The 17,671-nt window shown below is 51.0% G+C and overlaps 1 protein-coding gene and 1 long non-coding RNA gene across 5 annotated transcripts in view; one reads left to right on the plus strand and one right to left on the minus strand.

Moving 5' to 3' along the window:
- The window catches only part of ATN1 (atrophin 1), a 40,269-nt gene extending 26,788 nt beyond the window's left edge, over positions 1–13,481 (plus strand). For all 4 annotated transcript variants that reach the window (XM_081893828.1, XM_081893826.1, XM_081893829.1 and 1 more), the window contains 7 exons: positions 5–118; positions 446–2,433; positions 3,943–4,165; positions 6,395–7,112; positions 9,364–9,507; positions 11,067–11,247; positions 12,497–13,481. In XM_081893828.1, the coding sequence (XP_081749954.1) occupies positions 5–118; positions 446–2,433; positions 3,943–4,165; positions 6,395–7,112; positions 9,364–9,507; positions 11,067–11,247; positions 12,497–12,530 (3,402 nt within the window). In that variant the 3' untranslated portion in view covers positions 12,531–13,481. The remainder of the gene's footprint in view (positions 1–4; positions 119–445; positions 2,434–3,942; positions 4,166–6,394; positions 7,113–9,363; positions 9,508–11,066; positions 11,248–12,496) is intronic.
- The window catches only part of LOC309360446, a 359,212-nt gene that overhangs the window by 95,471 nt on the left and 246,070 nt on the right, over positions 1–17,671 (minus strand). The window lies entirely within an intron of this gene.

A 17,671-nucleotide genomic window follows, 5' to 3' on the forward strand; every position in this document is an offset into this window, starting at 1 on the left:
GCAGAAGGGTCGTGTGGAGGAGTCCATGGCCCCTAAAGGAAGCAAGCAAAGCCGCCCAGAGGAGATATCGGAGAGCGAAGGAGAAGACACCAATGCCCCAAAGAAAACTAAAACCGAGGTGGGGTTTCCCTGGCCACAGGCCTCCTCTCCCTGCGTGCTCCAAACACCTCCTGAGGCGTCCCGTCCCAGGTCCTTCTAAGGCTGTTCCTGCCTTTCCTGTGTTCACCTGGCTTCCTGTGCTCACCTGTGCTAGGTCCGGCTACCTGGCTGATGTGCTTCCATACCTGGGACCTCACCAAGCCACAATGGCTGCAGGTTCTTCTTGCGTGAGCAAGGCATACCACTCTTGGAGAGCCCAAATTTGCTGTGCACCCAAATTCTCCCTCTAGGACCCTCCCCCTTGTGAGACCCTCTGCTCAACCTGTGCCTCATCTCTCCGCTCCAGGAGCTGCCGAGGCCTCAGTCCCCCTCGGACGTTGACAGCCTCGATGGCCACAGCTTCAACGATGAGACAAGCAGCGACCCTCGCGACATCGACCAGGACAACCGGAGTACCTCGCCCAGCGTCTACAGCCCCGGCAGTGTGGAGAACGACTCTGACTCCTCCTCAGTGCTGTCCCAGGGGCCGACCCGCTCCTACCACCACCCCCCACTCTTCCCCCAGAGCCCCTCTCCTGCCCCCCTGGCAGAGGGCCTAGCTCGCCCACCAGAGCCAAACTTTGGCTTGGCAGGGGACGTTCATCCTCCGGGCCCCACCGGCAGTTACCAGCCGCAACTTGAGGCCCAGGCCTCGAGGATTTTCCAGGCGCAAGCCCCGCCGCCTCCCACTCTGTCTGCCAATTCCTCTTCTTCCTCGTCCTCACCTTCCTCCTCTACCTCCTCCTCCTCCTGCACGACCCACGTCCCCCTCTACTCTGGCGCCAACGTGGTCCAGATGGGGCCCAAAGCTGTTGGCGCAGGGCCAGGACTCCCCGCACCAGGTGGGCGAGAGCAAGCCCTTGGCACCAAGCACAACCCGCCCCCAACAACCCCCATTTCCTTGGCCCCAGCGGCGGGGGGCCTGCCCCCTCAGAAAACCCCTCCGAACAACTCCCCCTCAGTGCTCCCTTCCTCCACGGCTGCTTTCCCCCACGTCCTTGCCAACCTGCCCCCGCCGCCCGCTCTGAGGCCCCTCAACAATATGTCGGCCGCCTCCAGCTCCCCGGGGGGGGCAGGGCAAGCGCTGGGCGGGCACCTCCCGCCTCCCCACGGGATGGGCCAAGACAAGTCACCCGTCCCTTCCCGCTACCCCTACGCCCCCGCCCCACCCCCGCCCAGCTCTTCGGCCGCCCAGTACGCTCTGCCGCCCCCTTCCCAGGCCCTCCCCAGCTACAGCTCCTCCTACGGCCACTCTTTCCCCCAGCCCAGCAGCCTCTCTGTCGCCAGCCAGCCCCCCAAGTACACCCAGCCCTCCATGCCCTCCCAGCCAGTGTGGAGCCAAGGGCCGCCGCCCTATAGCCGCCCCCTGGGCAACGTTGGCTCACACCCTCCGGCCGCCTTCCCAGGACAGGCCGCCCTGCACCAGCAGCACCAGCATCACAGCCACGGCAGTGGTGCAGGAGGCCCAGCAGCGGCCGTGGCAGCCCCCCAGGCCCCCGGAGGGTATCCCCACCCATTGGAGCCAGGCCCGCACCACCCGCCCCATGCCGCCTATGGCCTCCGCCTCTACCCACCCCACGGCCATGCCACGTACAGCCAGGCCCCCTCTGCGTCTTCCTCTTCCGCCTCCTCGTCCTCTGCCTCTTCTTCTTCTTCTTCCACCACCTCCTCTTCTTCCTCCTCCTCCTCTGCACCCCAGGGAACGTACCCGGGAGTCTGCAGCCACCCCCAGGGGCAAAACACCGCGGCCTACACATTCCCACCACCACCACCGCCTTCGCCTGCCCACGGAGCCGGGCCACCGGTCACCTCTGCCTCCGCCACCCTCTCCACCGTCATCACCACCATGGCCTCCGCCTCGGCAGCACCCTACAAGACGGCGTCGCCCCCGGCGGGGCCCCCCTCGGTAACCCCCTATGGGAAGCGGACGGCCTCTCCGTCCCCCACCTTCCAACCCCCGGCCCCCTACAAGCCAGGCTCCCCTCCTTCCTCCTCCTCCTCCTCTTCCTCAGCATCCTCATTCCGTGCTGCCACCCCACCGGGGTACAGGCTGGCCTCTTCCCCGGCGGGCGGGGGATACAAGGCCCCCTCGCCAGCCCCCGTGGCCCCTCCAGCTGCGGGGGGCATGCCGGCCCCTCCCCCTCCCTTGCCCCCGCTGCCCCTCAGCGCCGCGCAGATCAAGCAAGAGCCTTCCGAGGAATACGAGCCCCCAGAGAGTCCGATGCCCCCCGTCCGGAGCCCCTCGCCAGCCCCCAAGGTGGTGGACGTGGCAAGCCATGCCAGCCAGTCTGCGAGGTGAGGAAGGAAAGGGAGCCAGGGACAGGGCGGAAGGGAGAGGAATGGGGGAGAGATGGGGTAAGGATGAGTGGGAAGGGTTGGGAAATCTCAGAGCACATACAGTGGTACCTCTGGAAGTGAACGGGATCCGTTCCAGAGCCCCGTTCGCATCCTGAGTAGAATGCAACCTGCGTGTGCATGGGCCACGATTTGCTGTCTCTGCGCATGCACGTGCATGAGCGTCTGCGCATGTGCGAGCGGCGAAACCTGGAAGTAACGCATTCCGCTACTTCTGGGTCACCATGGAGCATAACCTGAAAATGCTCAACCTGAAGGATATTTAACCCAAGGTATGACTGTAATAAAAGAAGTTCTGCCATTGGGCCTGCACTGTGTGTGAACCGCCAATCCAAGCACAGCACCTTAGCCACCTTCTGGTGGTTTTGCTCTCAATGGCCAAAAGTGGTTCCCTACCTTCTTCTTACAAAGCAACTAGATAGAATAATGCCTACATATTTTCACTTTAAGTAGCATGGGACTAGACCCTTCCTTTTAGTTTCAATGAAATACAGTCGTACCTTGGATCCCAAACGCCTTGGTACTCGGACGTTTTGGCTCCCGAATGCTGCAAAGCCAGAAGTGACTGTTCTGGTTTGTGAACATTCTTTGGAACCCGAATGTCCGACGGGGCTGCTGCGGCTTCTGATTGGCTGCAGGTGCTTCCTGCAGCCAATCAGAAGCTACATTTCGGTTTCTGAATGTTTTGGAAGTCAAACGGACTTCCGGAATGGATTCCGTTCGACTTCCAAGGTCGAACATGTATTAAAAACCTGGAAATGTGCCCCAGAGACTTCCCTGTGACTAGGGGCTGTAGGATGCGCCTTGGAAAATCTTTGACTTTTTGTGGATCAAGTGGGTGGCAATCTTCCTTAGTGCCCCACAACATTTCTTGCTTTCCTCATCCCCCACCAACACTAGTGGAAACAGGATAAAGTATGCAACAACAAAAGAGAGAGGGGGAATTCTGCCTATTGGCTTCATTGATCTAATTCACACAGATTGGAGAATTCATATATTTTTTGCTTGAGAAATTAGGGAGCAGGGTCTGTGAGGGGCATAGTCTGGGGAAACAGAATGGCATAGAGATGAATCCCAAGAGGCTAGCTAGAGAGGAATTTACCCCCCCCCCTCCTGGGTTTTGGAGGATTCAGATACAGTTGTACCTTGGTTTTCGAACAACTTAGTTCTAGAACGTCGCAAACCCAGAAGTGGCTGTTCCAGTTTGTGAACTTATTTTGGAAGCCAAACATCCAATGAGGCTTCCATGGCTTCTAATTGGCTGCAGGATCTTCCTGCAGCCAATCAGAAGCCATGATTTGGATTCCGTTCACCCTCCGAGGTATGGCTGTATATACATACTATTTTCCTTTGAAGGCATATTTCTCAGTTGTCCTCACCACTTTTGGCCTTCCATCCTTCTCCATTTTATTTGGGCGTTGACTCCGTCTACCTTCTTCCCTTCCACAGGTTCAATAAACACCTAGATCGTGGCTTCAACTCCTGCTCACGGACCGATCTCTACTTTGTACCACTGGACGGCTCCAAGCTGGCCAAGAAGCGGGCCGATCTTGTGGAGAAGGTGCGCAGGGAGGCTGAGCAGAAGGCCCGGGAAGAGAAGGAGCGTGAAAGGGAGAGAGAGCGAGAGAAGGAGAGGGAGAGGGAGAAAGAACGGGAGCTGGAAAGAAGTGTGGTAAGTACCGGCGCTGGAGCCCCCGTTTCCCAGTTAAAAGGGTAGGAAACTGCCAGGTTTCCACCAGTGATGAGCAGAGCCAGTGTTGGACAGAACAATGGTGTAGTCAACATGGTGGTCTGGTGCCAAACCTGACGAATGAATGGCCTGACAAGGCCTTTTCAGTTATGCCTGTAATTGTCATGGATTGGTTGGACTCTGAGGAATGGTGGGAGAAATCAGCTGGGAACCCCCCAAGTGGAGAAGGCTCAGAGCCCGGAGATTGGTGGTGGGACAACGATGAGTGATCAGAGGAAGAAGGTGGGGAAGAGGAGTTGGAAGCTGAAGAGCTCACAGGGCTTAGTGAGCGGGGAGAGTCTGTGGTAGAGAGAAGTTCAGAATCAGAGGCAGAAGCCGAAGCAGGAGATGAGGGAAGCCAAGAGGCAGAGATGAGTGTTACGATAATGAAGCAATGCAGCTGCAAAGTCCTAGCTTGAAGTATAAACATGATGGGAATGTTGGGACTGCTGTGGGAACAGAGGGGCAGTCATTTCACAGTGCGCAGCACCGGAATTACCTCACAGGGTAATATGAGCTGTACAGGATGTACAGGAAGTGTTTGTCACAACACCGCTGGAATTTGGAGAGAGCAGTCACGTTTTTTGTAACGCTGCAAAGACAGAAATAAAAGCATGTAAATACGTTTCTGTCTATCTCTTTCCCCTGCCTGGGGGAGGCAGGAAAGAGGGGTGTGTTCTTCTCACGTTTGAGAAGAATCACCGATCGAGACCTTGCCTGCGTCTGCTGGGGAATGCAGCCAGGGAGGTCAACAGGGAATCAAGCCGGGTGCCTGGACTGCTGCCAGCTTCTCATGAGAAGGGCTTGAATTTCCAACAAAATGGTAGCACCGAGTAAATGGCATCGATCCATGAAAGCAACTAAAGAGGTTGATGGATCGTACTTCATCCTCTGCAAGGAGATAAAGGAGTTTCTCACAGGTGTCGCTCCCTCCTGCTGCAACAAGCTCTCCCAGAACCAGAAGAGGCGTGAAAAGGGCGGAGGAGAGGTTGACTTCACGCAGGCGCAGTATCCGAGTGCTTATGGGGGGGGACCCAGAGAGGAGGGGACTTAGGCAGCTATGGGGAGGCCCTTCAATCTCAGCAAATGCTTCCTGGGGGCAGGCCCTACTGGAGATGAGTTGCTGTGCTCATTAGGACTGGAACTCCCGTGTCAATCGTGTTTTTGCCAGTAAAACGGTAATTCTCAATTTGCACGGTGTGATTTCTGGCTTGCTCCTGATAATAACACAGGACCTCCTTAATGCTAATAAAAAGGAATGTAGCTCATTGAGGAGCGTTGTGTACAGGTGTAGTTTGATGTATTGAATAGAATGAAAGTTTATGAGTCATGGCAGAGGGGAGAGCACGTGTACAAATTCAACACTTTGTTTTGTTGATGTTGTTAATATTGTTTTATAGATATGAATGCTGTTGTACTTTGTGAATCCTATAATATGATTTTTAGTGTAACTGTGATATTTATCTTATTTTTTAGTTATTTTGTTAATAACGTTACATAAATGGTAATTGTTTGATTTGGGATTGCTTTACTGATGATTTGTTAAGTACAGTGGTACCTCGGGTTAAGAACTTAATTTGTTCTGGAGGTCTGTTCTTAACCTGAAACTGTACTTAACCTGAAGCACCACTTTAGCTAATGGGGCCTCCTGCTGCTGCTGTGCCACTGGAGCACAATTTCTGTTCTCATCCTGAAGCAAAGTTCTTAACCCGAGGTACTACTTCTGGGTTAGCGGAGTCTGTGACCTGAAGCGTATGTAACCCGAGGTACCACTGTATTCCATACGATTTATGCTGTACAGTGGTACCTTGGGTTACATACACTTCAGGTTACATATGCTTCAGGTTACAGACTCCTCTAACCCAGAAATATTACCTCAGGTTAAGAACTTTGCTTCAGGATGAGAACAGAAATCGCGCAGCAGCGGTGCGGTAGCAGCAGGAGGCCCCACTAGCTAAAGTGGTGCTTCAGGTTAAGAACAGTTTCAGGTTAAGAACGGACCTCCAGAACGAATTAAGTTCTTAACCCGAGGGTACCACTGTATTTGTGATGTTCCATTAGGTTATTTTTATCTGTTGTTTGTCCACCGCTTTGGGATTTCTTTGAATAAAAAGCGGCATAGAAACAGAATCGATCTATCAATCGAACACACCTCTCTCTGGTCTTTTGCAGAAGGTGGCGCAAGAAGGCCGTGCTGTGGAGTGTGCCTCCCTGGGGCCCGTCCCTCACCGCCCGTCGTTTGAGCAAGGCAGCGCCGTTGCCACTGTCCCCCCCTACCTGGGCCCTGACACGCCGGCGCTCCGCACCCTCAGCGAGTACGCACGGCCCCACGTCATGTCCCCCAGCAACCGCAACCACCCCTTCTACGTCCCGCTGGGCGCGGTGGACCCCGGACTGCTGGGCTACAACGTGCCGGCCATCTACAGCAGCGACCCGGCCACCCGGGAGAGGGAGCTCCGAGAGCGGGAGGCCCGCGAGCGAGACCTCCGGGACCGGGACCTGCGCGAGCGCCTCAAGCCCGGCTTCGAGGTGAAGCCGGCTGAGCTGGAGCAGCTGCACGCCGTGCCCAGCGCCACCATGGATCCTTTCCCGCGGCACGGGGGGCTGGCTCTGCAGGCCGGCCCGGGCCTGCACCCCGCTTTCCCTTTCCACCCGGGGCTGGGCCACCTGGAGAGGGAGCGGCTAGCGCTGGCGGCCGGCCCTGCCCTGCGCCCCGACATGTCCTACGCCGAGCGACTGGCGGCTGAGCGGCAGCATGCGGAAAGGGTGGCTGCCCTGAGCAATGACCCCTTGGCGCGGCTGCAGATGCTCAACGTGACCCCACATCACCACCAGCACTCCCACATCCACTCCCACCTTCATCTCCACCAGCAGGACGCTATCCACGCAGGTGAGGAGCGGGGCCTCTCTCTCCAACCTGCCTTGGCATCACTTTTAAGTCTTGTCCTTAATCATAATAATTGCATAATTCATGGGTAATGATTTGGGGCACATTTCCAAGTTTTTCGTATTTCATTGAAACAAAAAGGGAAGTCTCTAGTCCCATGCTACTTAAAGTGAAAATTGTTGTTGTTGCTGTTTAGTCGTTTAGTCATGTCCGACTCTTCGTGACCCCCTGGACCAGAGCACGCCAGGCACTCCTGTCTTCCACTGCCTCCCGCAGTTTGGTCAAACTCATGCTGGTCTTTTCGAGAACACTGTCCCACCATCTCGTCCTCTGTCGTCCCCTTCTCCTTGTGCCCTCCATCTTTCCCAACATCAGGGTCTTTCGCAGGGAGTCTTCTCTTCTCATGAGTTGCCCAAAGTCTTGGAGCCTCAGCTTCAGGATCTGTCCTTCCAGTGAGCACTCAGGGCTGATTTCCTTCAGAATGGAGAGGTTTGATCTTCTTGCAGTCCATGGGACTCTCAAGAGTCTCCTCCAGCACCATAATTCAATTATGTAGACATTATTATTTCTAGTTGCTTTGTAAGACAATTTGGGCGGCTCCCAACAAATATAATAGCATAATAAAACATCAAACATTAAAAACTTTCCTGAATAGGGTTGCCTTCAGATGTCTTCTGAAAGTCAAATAGTTGTTTATCTGTTTGATATCTGATGGGGGCACGTTCCATAGGGAGGGTGCTACCTCTGAGAAGGCCCTCTGCCTGGTTCCCTGTAACTTCACTTCTTGCAGTCAGTTCAAGCCCCACATTGGGCAAAATATTCCCGAATTGTAGGGGGTGAGCCTAGGTGACCAACTGGGTCTCTTCCAGCTCATGATACAGTGGCAGGCCTCTGTTCTGGCTGTGCCAGTTCAGCTGGTGGAGCATGGAATTCTTACATGAATGAACGCTGTTGCATACAAGATAATCTCCTGCACATGGGAAACTGCTGTGTGTCATATGGGACTAGAATCATTCTGCCTGATGTATCTTCTGCCCGATGGGGATTTTTGCATGCAGAGCAGCAGTCAGTTGTGAGAACCCCCACAGCCCAAACATGGGTTTGGCACCTCACCTAGAAGTTAAGCTTCAAGGAACTGTGCTGTTCTTTTCAGCCTGGAAGTGCCGATTAATTAATTAATAGTCTGTGCATTTTCAGCCTGTTACAGGCTTTGATTGCAAGTTGAAAGACGAACTCTTGAGACTCTGCTTCCCTCTTTCTTATCTGTGGACTTTTTCTGCAATCCAAATTTTGCAGAGAAATGCTGGATTCTGCCACTTGAATACTGTTATTCAAATCAAGCAAACGTCCACGCAAAATTGTTGCTTATTTTGCATATTTCATTCTGTTTTTGCTGGTCAGGGAGGGAAAATGAACTCTGAAGTACTAAAGTCTCTGGACATAACCTCTGGACATTTTATTCAGTCACTCTTTGGGGGCTCTGTGATGTCCTACTTGTATTCCTATCTTTGCATGCGTAAAAGCAAGAACCTTGTTGAGATTCCCAGGGATCTGGTTACATGAATCAGGCCCCTTCATGAGAGGAAGAGGAGTGGTATGAATGTTAATGTGAGCAATGATGTCCAGCACCTAGTATCATCTCAGCTACAAATTCTCTGTGTAGCTGTAGATATTATGTTGTGAACTGCCCCAAGATCTATGGGATGAAGGGCAGTAAACAAATTTAATAAATAATAATAATAGCTGTTTTTCTCAGTGGATCCAATACCCATCTGCAATGTGTGAGTAATACTTGTCTACCTTACAAAGGTGTTGCAAAGATTACTGAAAAAATGCCACATAAATGCTAACATACAATTTAGCCTGAATGCAAAAAAAAAAAAAAAAAAAAAAATCAGGAACAATTTGTATTTGAATTTACAATTGTATCTCGGAAGTCGAACGCCCTGTCACTCAAACGTTGAGGCTCTCGAACGCCACAAACCCGGAAGTTCCAGTTTGCAAACGTTTTTGGGAACCCAAACGTCCAATGTGGCTTCTGCAGCTTCCGTTTGGCTGCAGGAACTTCCTGCAGCCATTCGGAAGACGCACCTTGGTTTCTGAATGTTTTGGAAGTCGAACGGACTTCCAGAACGGATTCCGTTCGACTTCCAAGGTAGGACTGTATTACATATTACACAGAGCCTTTTCCCCCTCTTCTTGCTCTCTATATCCCATGCCATAAGCTAACTGTTTACAATCTCCATTTCCTCAGCTTCCGCCTCTGTTCACCCTCTTATCGATCCACTGGCTTCCGGGTCACATCTCACCCGGATACCCTACCCAGCTGGTACCATCCCTAATCCGCTCCTTCCTCACCCACTGCATGAAAATGAGGTGCTGCGCCACCAGCTTTTTGGTAAGATATCTGTAAGGGATGCGGGAGTGCAGCATAGAGGCAAAGGCAGCGGCAAGATTTGGGGGCAAGGAAGAGAAGTGACAGAACGAAAAGCGGGAGTGGGAGAAAATGGATTGAGTGTGGCAGAAAGCATAGGCGCATGCGTGGCACTGCAAAACAACTGTGAATCAAAAGCGAGGACCTGATTAGGGAGCAAGGGAAGAGCTCTTGGATGTAGGATAATAGACTCTGGGCGTCTGGCCTTCGCATAAATATTATGTGCTCTTTCTGCTGTGGGTCCTTCTCTTGCCCTTTTATTTATGGAAATAAGACAGGGAAGTGTGCAGGCAGCATTTTCTCTCTCTAACTAATGGCTTAGGTAAAGGGACCCCTGACCATTAGGTCCAGTCGTGACCGACTCTGGGGTTGCGGTGCTCATCTCGCTTTATTGGCCGAGGGAGCCGGCATACAGCTTCCGGGTCACATGGGCAGCATGACTAAGCCGCTTCTGGCAAACCAGAGCAGCGCACGGAAGCACCGTTTACCTTCCCGCTGGAGCATTACCTATTTATCTACTTGCACTTTGACGTGCTTTTGAACTGCTAGCTTGGCAGGAGCAGAGGCCGAGCAACAGGAGCTCACCCCGTCGCAGGGATTCAAACCCCCGACCTTCTGATCGGCAAGTCCTAGGCTCTGTGGTTTAATCCACAGAGCCACCCACGTCCCGTAACCAATGGCTTACTGAGAATATAAATCTGCTCCCGGCTTACAGGGTTGCAGCCAATGAATGCCAAGGCGCCGTGACAATCGACAAGCACGCGGAATATTATTTTTAATTACATTAGAATGTGTTTTGTTACTGTTATTTGATAAAGGGAAGAATCTTCAGCTTGCAGGCCCGTGGGTCAGACAGGTGCAAACTGAAGGAGACCCACTGCGGATTTGAGTTGGGGCACAGCTTCAGCTCTGTAAGGCAAAAGAAGTGAGCGCAGAGCAAGGGCTGGGTGGCTCACGGGCAGAGCAACTGCTTGGCATGCAGAAGGCACTGGGTACAACCCGCAGCATTTCTAGGGAGGGGTGTGGGAAAGGCTCCTGTCTGAAAGCTTTGGAGAGCTGCTGCCCGATGCAAAGGAAGGTGGCAGGGCAGCTTGTCTTATATACAGAAGAGGGAACGAGGGCAGGCACACCTTTTCTCAGCCCTCCGCGGCAAGCGGCCTCTGCTGCTGAAATTCTGCCTGAAATTCTGAGAGCCAGTGTGGTGTAGTGGTTAAGAGCAGTGGACTCGTAATCTGGGGAACCAGGTTCGCTTCCCTGCTCCTCCACCTGCAGCTGCTGGGTGACCTTGGGCCAGTCACACTTCTCTGAAGTCTCTCAGCCCCACACACCCCACAGAGTGTTTCTTGTGGGGGAGGAAGGGAAAGGAGAATGTTAGCTGCTTTGAGACTCCTGAAGGGGAGTGAAAGGTATCAAATCCAAACTCTTCTTCTTCTTTTGTGCCACTGTTAAAGGCAAAGAACCCATGTGGTTCGCCATGATCACCCCAAAATGTGACTTGTCCTTGTTTTGTTCTGTGGCTCCAGCTGCCCCCTACAGAGACCTGCCAGGCTCTCTCTCGGCTCCGATGTCGGCAGCGCATCAGCTCCAAGCCATGCATGCACAGTCAGCAGAGCTCCAGCGCCTGGCCCTGGAACAGCAGCAGTGGCTCCACGCCCACCACCCTCTGCACGGAGTGCCGCTCCCCACCCAGGAGGATTACTACAGGTGAGTGGCTTCTTTGGGCGGGGGCGGAGGGGCAACAAGTTTGGTTTTGTGCTAGCATAAAGGGACCAGTAAGGATCCCAAGGACAGAATTGTTAAGAAGCTGCCTGCTTCCAGACACAACAGCTTCCAATCTTCTCCTTAATATAGGTTTCCAAAGTGTGTTTCAGTGTTTTGAAAGTCCTTCCTATTGCCACAGGGCCCTAGTGATATTGAGGACGTTTACTGTGGAATAAGAATAAGATAGATAGATAGATAGATAGATGATAGATAGATAGATAGATAGATAGATAGATAGATAGATAGATAGATGATAGATAGATAGATAGATAGATGATAGATAGATAGATGATAGATAGATAGATAGATAGATAGATAGATAGATAGATAGATAGATAGATAGATGATAGATAGATAGATAGATGATAGATAGATGATAGATAGATGATAGATATAGATAGATAGATAGATAGATAGATAGATAGATAGATAGATAGACAGATAGCTAGATATCTTTATTGTCATTGTCCCATGTAGAACAATGAAATTGAAAAACTACATAAAAACTACATAAAACATTCAAAACCCCCTAAAAACTCTGAAACCCCATTTTAAAATACACTATACTATAGAGACCCCTTATGCTGCGTTTAGAACCAGAATTGCATTTGCATAGAAACTGTTTCTCAGGCGGCTAGTCCTGGCCTTTATAACCCTATACCTTCTTCCAAAAGGCAGAAGCTGAAAGAGATCATTTCCAGGGTGCGCACTATCCTGCGCTATCTCTGCCGCTCTCTTATGGCACCTGGCAGCATATATTTGATGTAAGGTGGGAAGAGTGCACTCAATTATTCTCTCTGCAGTCTTTACAACACTGGATAGCATTGTTTTTTCCCTGGCCATGCAGCTCCCAAACCACACACGCAGACCATAAGTTAATACGCTCTCCACAGTGCAATAGTAAAATGCCATCAACAGGTCCTTTGAGAGATTGTCCCTCAGTAGAGTGCATTGCACTAGTCCATGTGGGGGATAACTACAGCATGTACCACTCTGGCAGGACAGTGCGCCGGCAGACAGGTTATCAGCCGGTGTACCAGATGGAGCTGGTAGACAGCTGCCCTGGACACAGAAGAAGGCTGCTAATGGAAAGCGACAAGATAGCCTTGAAATGAGCCAAATAAAAGGTGCACGTTTGTGGTGTTTTGTTCACTCTTTCTTCTCTGTTTCTCCCCCTTGCTCTTCTCCCCAGTCACCTGAAAAAAGAAAGCGACAAGCCCCTCTAAGCAGATCCCATTCCCCATGGCGATGTCATTGACTCTCTGGGTGCTGCTGCTGCTGCTTCTGAGAGAGAGAGAGAGCGAGAGAGAGAGAGGAAGAGAGGAAGATTTGCCAACCAAACCCTGGAAGCTGCACAGTGACACAACTTCTAATGTCGTTTAATGGGAGAGGGACGAAAGCAGGCTGACCCCTGGCGGGAGGGAGGGTGGCGAAAGGGGAAGGACAAGCGGGGCGCCAAACACCAGGCAAGGATTCCGAACCTGTGGCTAAATGTGCCCTTGTATCCTGTAAGCAAAGGTATATAAACCATCGTGCATCAATTTTTCTGCCCTCCCCACCCCACCCCCTGCAATCCTCGGGCAAATTGTGGCCAGTCAGCAGGAACTTCGAAAGGCATGGGGGGAGTCTCCAAAAGCCCCTTCCTCCATGCCTCGACGCAGGAGAGAGTCCAGAAGACTCGCTGGACGTTTCAAGAAGGCATGGCCACGGTCTTGCTCAGCCCCCTGAGAGACGGGGGCCGAGCCGAGAGGTGCAAAGTGCCACAGGACTGTTCCAAGAGGGCAGCTGCCTTTTTTCTTCGTATCCATGCCTAGAGGGAAGGAGCACTGGCGAGCTGCAGGACTGTTTGAAGGATGGCAACTGCCCTTTCCCCTCCCATCTCACAGGGGTGAGGAGGGCAGAGGTGGATGCAGCCGAGTGACGAAAAAAAGCACGTTTGGGACTTTCCACGATGGCAGCTGCCCCTTTCCCCCTCCACCCCCTTCCAGTTGATGTACTTTTAACTCATGCACATTCTGTTAGACGTGGCGGTTTTGCGTAGCAATTTGTGGTTCCTTGATCTCCCCGTGTGTGTGTCTAATCTCACGGTTGTATATCTTGATCTGTCCTCATATATATTTACATAAGAACATTAAAAGATGCCCAACTATGGGAGGAGAATCTCCCTACACACCCAATTTCCCCCGCCCCACATTCTAATATTTTTTATATAAAGGGCGCTCTTAAAAGTCTGGGGCAGGGGGTGGGGAGGGGGAGAGAAAGAAACTAGCAAAGCAACAACAACAAAAAAAGAAGCGTACTGGAAACTGTTCTGCTTTGTTCGTTTTCTGTACTCCCCGCGGGTGCTATTATTACCAAGAGGATAAGATTTTTGAAACCACATCCCCTGCTATTTTGTTGCAAAGTGTGGAAGTGGAACAGGACACTGCCGGAAACAGGATCTGTTGCTCTGGATTAGAGTGGGGTGGTTTTGTCATTCTGAAGCTCTCCTTTCTCCAGAGCTCTGCAGTTCAGTGTCTCCTGACGTGTGCTTTGGGCAAGTGGCTGGATGAACCCAGTTCCTCCTTGCAAACTACCACCACGGAATCTTTAGTTACCGTATTTTTTGCTCTATAAGACTCACTTTTTCCCTTCTAAAAAATAAGGGGAAATGTGTGTGTGTCTTATGGAGAGAATGCAGGCTGCGCAGCTATCCCAGAAGCCAGAACAGCAAGAGGGATTGCTGCTTTCACTGCGCAGCGATCCCTCTTGCTGTTCGGGCTACTGAGATTCAGAATATTTTTTTTCTTGTTTTCCTCCTCCAAAAACTAGGTGCGTCTTGTGGTCTGGTGCGTCTTACAGAACGAAAAATACGGTAGGTTTTCATACTGCGCTTCCAGTAGCAAGCAGAATGTTGGTTTGTGCTTGCATTAGTGGAATCCCCAGTCAGGTTTGGGAGGTTTAGGTAGGGGACATTTTTTTCTGCTGCTCTCGCTTCACTTTACATCCCTGGTAATAGGGATCAATTATTGAAAAGACTGGGTTCACCAGGCATACCTTCTGTGCAGTGGAGGAATGCACCAGTGCATATACTCGTGTAAGATAACGTGACGGACCCACAGGCGCAATTCATTTCTATTCTTTTTCTGGGGCTGAAATGCATAAACCGTTCTCACCTATAGCACCCTTACTTGCACAAAGGTTTATGCACATGGGAGGGGGGAGTACACAATGCCCACTTTCAACTTTAATCCGGAAAAACCTGCCAGTTTAAAAACTTCTGAGTAATATTCAGCTAACTTAATTACAGCTCATCCACACTCTTACTTGGCCGTATTTTGATCTGACAGTGCGCCGATTAATTCCCGTGGGTCCAAGTGTTTCCTTTACTGTTCCACGGCTCTGCCGTGCAAAAATCCGATCTTGCCCACTGAACTGCAGCAAGACCTCTCTTTGGATTGTCCACGCATCTGATAAGATCCGGATTCAGTGAGTGAGATCGGATTTTTGCAAGGCACACACATAGAGCATCAAGAATAGCTATCAGGCATGGGGAAATTTATCGGTACACGATACAATAAAAATGTGGGTTTTGCAAAAGTGTGAGTGAGCCCTTAGAGCAGATCCATTGAATTAATTAACATGATAAAAAGTTAAGTGCATTCATTTCAATGGATCTTGTCTGAGTAAAAGATGCATTTGACCAAATCTCATCTCTTGCTTAAATCGGCAGCTCATAGCTGAGTGTGTGACGCATCTTGGTACAATGTGCATAAAAAGCAAGTTACAAAGCTTATCAGATACCAAATCAACAAGTGTCTTAATTTTAGCCCCCTTTGAGCTTGGCCCTCCTCTTACTCCCCTCCCACCCCCCACTACTGACCCTTGGTGGGCGGCAGGAATGGATGTTTCAACAGCCGCATTCTTCATAGCGAGCAGATGTCCACTGGGGAGGTGTGTGGGCACACGGCACAGACAAGGACATTAGGTACACCAGCAACAGCCAAAATAACCAGCTGCCTGCTGGCATCCACCCCGAAAAGTGGACCAAACAACTTTCAATGTGGTTTGTGGGGGAACTTCTGAGTAAGAACAAGAGGCTGTCCTGTTAAGAGCCAGGCCTGCATCCAAAGGGTTCATCCACACCTCTGCTTGTTCCACATCTTCTGCGTGTCTCTCTACTTTCTAGGCACGGGGTGGAGAGGCTTTTCAACCCACTGCGCACCACTGAATTGGAACAAACATCAATTCACAGAAAACCTGGTCAATGTCTGTAACAATTCAGCCATAAATGGTTCGTTTTCCCGGAGGGAAATGAATAGAGGGTGCTTTCACAGCCTTGCAAGACGACCTGCATCCTTTTCGTAGACTAAAAGCCACAGAATTGTAGAGTTGGAAGGGACCACAAGGATCATCTGTGGGCTTCCAGATGTTGTTGGACTACAACTCCCATCATCCCTGAGCTCTGGCCTTGCTAGCTTGGGGTGATGGGAGTTTTAGTCCAACAACATCTGGGGACCCACAGGTTGAGATCCACTGATTCTAGTCTGACCCGCTGCAAGGAAGGATTCCCCCCCCCCCAGTAGGACTTGAACCCACAACCCTGAAATTAAGAGCCTCATGCTCTACCAACTGAGCTATCCCAGGAACTCCAACCTAAGTGGTGAAAGGTGGTGTAGGTACCGCACTGTGATGCACCATAGCTTTTGCATTTATGGTTGTTTCAGATGCAGGGTATCAGACTTGGAGCAACCATTCAAAAACCTCCAGTGAAACCCTAAGGATTTAGCTATTCCCTTTTTCCACGACACCCCATTATGAAGAAGCCCTGTGGCTTTAAAAACCACCTCTCTTCCGCTTTGAAATTCCGAACCTATATTCGAGCTCCTCCCCTGGGATCCGTCAACTGGCAGGGGCGTGGACCTTAAGTCACTGTGTCCAGTGGAAGCCATAACTTTTAGCATATGAGCTCTACAGTGCCCAAAGCTTCATTTTCAAGGGTAAATCTAAATTCAGCAGAAAAGGGGGTTGCTTTTCCCACCGCTGTTGACGCTTTGCGTTGCGCCGCAAGCAGGGAGTACTGGTCACTGTCACCTAAACCGTATTCTGTTCTTGGTGGACAAACGTCAAGCGATTTCTTTTTGTTGCGCCTAGTGATTCCTGCTCTCTTTGGATTTGTCCAGCAGGCTTTCTGCTGCAGCTGTGGAGAGCCACCCTAAATCTGATCAAACTGCAGATTACAAAAGCCATTATGTGTTCTTTCGTTGCATTTCCTTTCCTTCGTATCCATATAATAGGAAGAGAGGCGGGATTAAGCTTTCAAAAAGTGCCGCTGCATGGGTTCCCCCATACAGTATTTTCACGAGTGGGCACAAGTCCTGTCCTCGTGAGCAAATCATACCTAAGCCAAAGAACCTCGGAACATGCAATGTTTTTAGAGCAAATGCACTCGGGGTGCTATAGTCACTAGAGTTAACTTATTTTCAAGCCCAATGGACGTGAAGCATTTCTTTAGCATATCTTCCTATTTCAGTCAATGAGGACTGGAAGCTCTTGATTTCACCCGGATCATGTCCCTTCGTATTTGCAGTACAACCAAGAGCTGCATCTCTCTTGTCTCCTATAATAATACTTTATCGTTTATACCCCGCCCATCTGGCCGGGCCTCTGTGGCCACTCTGGGCAGCCTCCAACAGAGTATTAAAATACAAGAATCTATGAAACATTAAAAGCTTCCCTGAACAGGGCTGCCTTCAGATGTCTTCTAAAAGTCTGGTAGTTATTTATTTCTTTGACATCTGATGGGAGGGCATTCCACATGGTGGGCGCCACTACTGAGAAGACCCTCTGCCTGGTTCCTTGTAACTTGGCTTCTTGCAGCGAGGGAACTGCCAGAAGGCCCTCGGCGCTGGACCTCAGTATCCGGGCAGAACGATGGGGGTGGAGATGCTCCTTCAGGTATACTGGACCGAGGCCGTTTAGGGCTTTAAAGGTCAGCACCAACACTTTGAATTGTGCTCCTATAAATGAGATCAGACTGGAATTGAGGGTTTTCAATTGTTGGGGCGGGGGAACAGTTTTAAACAATACTGATCAGTAAGTCGGCCTCTTGCTTTGAAATTCACCGCCCGGGCCTCTAACAGATCTGCGGGTCATGGAGTGCAAGAACCCCGTGACAACCCACAACCTGCATGCAGCCAAAATGACACGCTCTATATATCCTGAGGAGGAAGACGAAGGAGCAAAACAGAAGGGCAGAAGACCATCAAGCAAACCCTGCAGGATCAGGCCATGGGAGCACCTTGCTGTGCAACCCATTTGATTGACTGTGCGACTGACTGTATTTCTCTGCTGCTTTTTATTCAAATGAATTCCTGCATTGCAGGGG

This window comes from Podarcis melisellensis (assembly GCF_964234715.1).
Source record: "Podarcis melisellensis genome assembly, chromosome: 17".
Classification (NCBI taxonomy): Eukaryota; Metazoa; Chordata; class Lepidosauria; order Squamata; family Lacertidae; genus Podarcis; species Podarcis melisellensis.